General features: G+C 50.9%; 1 protein-coding gene across 2 annotated transcripts in view; it reads left to right on the top strand.

Annotated features, from left to right (window-relative positions):
- Draxin (dorsal inhibitory axon guidance protein) overlaps positions 1 to 4,591 on the top strand; it is a 30,894-nt gene that overhangs the window by 18,121 nt on the left and 8,182 nt on the right. Inside the window, exons 2-5 of one of the 2 annotated variants that reach the window (XM_021161627.1) lie at positions 444 to 637; positions 876 to 878; positions 3,171 to 3,282; positions 3,605 to 3,694. In XM_021161627.1, coding sequence (XP_021017286.1) covers positions 444 to 637; positions 876 to 878; positions 3,171 to 3,282; positions 3,605 to 3,694 — 399 coding nt within the window. The remainder of the gene's footprint in view (positions 1 to 443; positions 638 to 875; positions 879 to 3,170; positions 3,283 to 3,604; positions 3,695 to 4,591) is intronic. The other variant, XM_021161626.1, reaches the window with a different exon arrangement.

Here is a 4,591-nt window from a genome sequence, read left to right as displayed (position 1 = left end):
TTTAAAAAAAAAAAAAAGAAGCGCATGCATGTGCATGCATGTGTACGTGTGTGTGTGTGTGTAAGCAATGGCTCTCCTCCCAGCTACCTCAAAGGCTTCCCCCCAAGCAGTGTCCTCAACCTCCATAAACCTCACCTCCTCCAGGAAGCCTTCTATGATTTTATGTAACTGACTAACCCCAGGCATCCTGAATCCAGGACTTACTAGAATGTAGCTCTAGCGGAGAATCCTCTGTTCACACACCGACCCCTCCCAATGACTGACCTCTTTCCAAGTCTCTAGCAGGGTAGACAGCAAGGATGTTGGGTAGGTCAAGGGTTCATGATGCCCAGCAGCCCTTGGCTTACACAGTGCACAGTGGGGTGGCACAGCAGAGAAGACAGGATGCCCTGTAGGTAGACACCGAGCAGCAGGTGGGTCAGCCTGTGCTTGCCTTGTCTCAGGCCGAGCTGCCATCCGTGGCCCCAGCTCCCTCATGAAGAAGGTGGAACCCTCTGAAGACCGGATGCTGGAGGGTACCATGGAGGAGTCTTCCACTAGCCTGGCCCCCACCATGTTCTTCCTGACCACGGCAGACGGTGCCACGCCTACTACAGAAGAGTCCCGGATCCTGCCTGTCACGTCCCTGCGGCCCCAGGTAGGGGCCCCACGAGGCCTTGAGTCTGAACGTGCCTTTAAGCCTCATGCCAACTGCCTGTCAGGGTTCCCTAGATGAGCAGAATGGTAGTGTGAATGTATATATCTAAGGAGATTTATTAGAGTGGCTTACAGGCTGTGGTCCGGCAAGTCCAAAAGCAGCTGTCTCCCGATGGAAAGGCAACACTCCAAGGCTGGCTAGCTCAGGGGTCTTTGGGCTGTGTTGGATTCTGAAGGAGCAGGTTCTAAGACCAGCAAAGGAATGCCTCAGCAGCAGGACAGATGAACTTGCCAGCGAGAGTCAGGGCAAGCAGACAAAAAGCAAACGCTTCCTCCTTCCCTGTCCTTTCGTGGAGGCTGCCTCAAGAAGGCGTGGGCCACACTTGAGGTGGGGCTTCCTGCTTCAACCATGCAGTCAGGAAAAGTCCCTCACAGGTGTGCCCAGCTGCTGGAGTTGATTCGCCTCCTGTTCCACTTAGGTAGACTGAGGCACAGTGGGGTGGTAGTGAACACCGTTAAGCTCTGACCCCACCAGGTAGTCTGTCTGTAGAGGGCCTGCCAGCACCCAGAGAACATGATTGGGGCTCGGGCTGGGGACAACCAGGAAGCCAATTCCAACTCAGCTTGCCGCTCTCTGCACACACAGAGGTGGGACTGTTGTGGAGGATGTTTAAAGTCTGGTAGAGCACAGAAAGCAGCCACAGTGATTTAAAGCCCAGATCTAGGGACTAAAGAGATGGCTCAGAGGTTCAGAGCACTGACTGCTCATCTAGGGGTCCTGAGTTCAATTCCCAGCAATGCTCACAACCATCTGTAATGAGATCTGATGCCCTCTTCTGGTGTGTCTGAAGACAGTGACAGTGTACTCATATAATAAATAAATAAATAAATAAATAAATAAATAAATAAATAAATAAATACAGATCTAGAATGGCATAGTCAGTTGGGGGGTTGACTTATCTACTCCCCAACTCTGAAAAAGAAAGTAGGAAGAAAACAGGGGGAGCAGGGGGGTTGGGAGGGGATCACACAAATCTGGGGGTTGGTGATTCTAGAAGAAAGGGACAGGCATTCACCAGGTCATTCTTGCCAATAGCTTAGAAAGTTTTGTTTTCAAAATAAAATCTTTCAGTGCCAGATGTGGTGTCTTACATCTACAATCCCAACACTTGGGAGACAGAGGACAGGAGCAGTGGCATCACCACAGAATTGAGGCCAGCATGGCTACACCAGGAACTCTAGAGCAACCTGGGCTATGAAGTGAGACCCTGTCTCAAAACAAACTAAAACACTGTTTTGCTTTGAAAATGAAGTAATACCATTGAAATGGATCATATATATATATATATATATATATATATATATATGTGTGTGTGTGTGTGTGTGTGTGTGTGTGTGTGTGTGTGTGTGTGTGATATAGAATACAATATTACAATATGTAGTTCTGATAGTAAAATGTTTCCTTAGCATGCCTGGAGCCCTAGGTGTGATTCCCAGCACTGTATAGACAAGCTGATACATGACAATTATCCCAGCATTCCGGAGGTAGGGGCTGGTGGATCAGGAGTTTGAGATTGTCCTTGGCTACATAGTGACTTTGGAGCCAGTCAGGGCTCTGTGATTTTCTACTTCAGAAAGGAAGAAAGAAAGAAATGGAGGGAGAGGGAGAGAAGGAGAGAGGCAGTGCTGCTGCTGTGCCGCTCTGTTTTGTGAGTTCTTGCTCATCTCTTGCTGTGCCTTGTTTAAACTGATTGTTTTCATTTCAATTATGTATGTCGGTGGGGAGGGCAATATACACACATGAGCGGAGGTGCCTTTGGAGGCCAGAGGCACCACATCTCCTGGAGCTGGCGTTACAGGCGCTTGTGAACCACCTGACGTGGGCTCTGGGACCTGATCTTCGGTCCTCTGAAAGGGCAGCATGCACTAACTGCTGAGTCAGCTCTCCAGCCTTTGTTGTGCCTCATCTCCAAGTTAGACTCATACGCACATGTGTGTGGAAACAGTACACATACAGGCTTTAGCTCTTCCGGGCATCGCTGTCAGGTTGGACCACATCTCCTGAGTATCAGGAGAAGGCTGTAGATATTCTCTGTCTTCTTTCTTCATCTTGCCATCCTTGAGAGTCAGGCCAACGCCGAGGCCATGAGCAGGTAGATATGGTCTGTGCCTTGCTGAACCCTGGTGATCATATACAAGAACACCCAGCTATGATATCTGGTTCTCAGTAGTCTCCAGACGTGGGGACTGTGAGTGGAATTGAAGGCTGTGCATGGTCTCTACAGGACTCTTCAGAGGAAGGGACAGGGACGTGAGCAGTGGGCCACATCTGGTTCCCTCCCTGACGTGTTTAGAAATGCTGAGCAATCAGAACAGCCTCTGTAGCCACTATCTTGACATCTTCAGCATGGATTCCAGGATCCAAGCAGAGAACAAGGTGGCCTTGTCCTCTGGCCTCTGGCCCTGAGATCCCAGGTTCCCAGTCCCTTCACTTCGAAGGCTCCAGGTCCCCTCTCTTGCCTTGACTTCTGCAGACACAGCCCAGGTCTGATGGGGAGGTGATGCCCACACTGGACATGGCCTTATTTGACTGGACGGATTATGAAGACTTAAAGCCAGAGGTCTGGCCTTCTGCGAAGAAGAAAGGTATGTCCACTTTGCCACCCCACCCCACGCTTAGACTCCTCTCTCCAGCATCTATTGGTGGAGGACGTTTGCTGAGACCAGAATGACCTACAGGTGTCCAGAGGTGGGCTGGAGTCCATTGATCTAAGCTGGACCTGACACTCACTCAGACAAGCCAGACCCCTCACTCACTGCACGCTGCTCGGGCCCCTTGTCTCTTTAAGGAAGAAAGTGAAAGCAAAGAGAGTGAGGGTCTTGTCCAAGTCGCACCGTGGGAGTGGCCATCTGGCACCACGACGCCCAAGTCTTGTGCTTAATCTAATCACAAATTTTCTTGTCCCAGAGAAACACTGGAGTCATTTTACCAGTGACGGTAACGAGACCTCGCCAGCTGAGGGGGATCCGTGTGACCATCACCAGGATTGCTTGCCAGGTACTCTAGCCCCCCAACACCCACCCTTGAGGCACCAGGCTGGGAGGGAATACTCGTAAGGTAATTGAAACAGGGCTTGGGAGCAAGCCAGGGAGTAGTGGCCCTTTATTCGCAATATGGAGAAGCTACAGTGTCCACCAGTTTTTCTGAGGGTCCTTATCAGTGGCCACCAATTTCCTGAGAGTCACTACCATACACTGACTCACAGAATGACCTCAGAAAGAGGTGGTGGAGAGGGAGGGAGGGGAGAGAGCAAGGGAGCCTGGGCAAACTTGGTTCCTAAGCTTCTTACCCATATCCCACCCTGCTCTGAGTCAGACGGCCTGCTCCTAACCTTGTCCTCTGAACACCCGAAGGGGTTAATTCAGTCTCTTCATCATGGCACCAACTGGCATTCTGGGGACAGTGTAAGTGACACTGTTGCTTGTTCAACAGCTCTACCTATCAGGGCAGGATCGATGGAAGGGGGCCTTCTGTTTGATTAGAGTCCGGACTGCTGGCCCTGTGGCATCCAGAGGACCTTCTCAGAGCAGACTGGGGTAGACTTAGATGCTGTGGAGGGGAAATGCCTGGCATCAGAGCACTTGGGGAGTGGAGGCAGGAAGATCAAGAGTTCAAGGTCGTCTCAGGGTACAGAGTTAGTTCCAGGCCAGACCCTGTCGTGGGTGCTTATCTAGGACATCGGTGGTTATATTTATTAAAGGCAAGAGAGGAAACAGGATGACAGGAAAACCTCGGGTCTGACGTCATGCTGGCTCTGCAGGAGCTGTGGAGAAAAGCCTGCCAGAAAAGCCCTGTGCTGGGGCTGGTGAGATGGCTCAGTGGGTAAGAGCACCCGACTGCTCTTCCAAAGGTCCAGAGTTCAAATCCCAGCAACCACATGGTGGCTCACAACCA

This window comes from Mus caroli, chromosome 4, assembly GCF_900094665.2.
Source record: "Mus caroli chromosome 4, CAROLI_EIJ_v1.1, whole genome shotgun sequence".
Lineage (NCBI taxonomy): Eukaryota > Metazoa > Chordata > Mammalia > Rodentia > Muridae > Mus > Mus caroli.
Note: the sequence above shows the minus strand (reverse complement) of the source record. Positions and strands in the feature narration are given on the sequence as shown.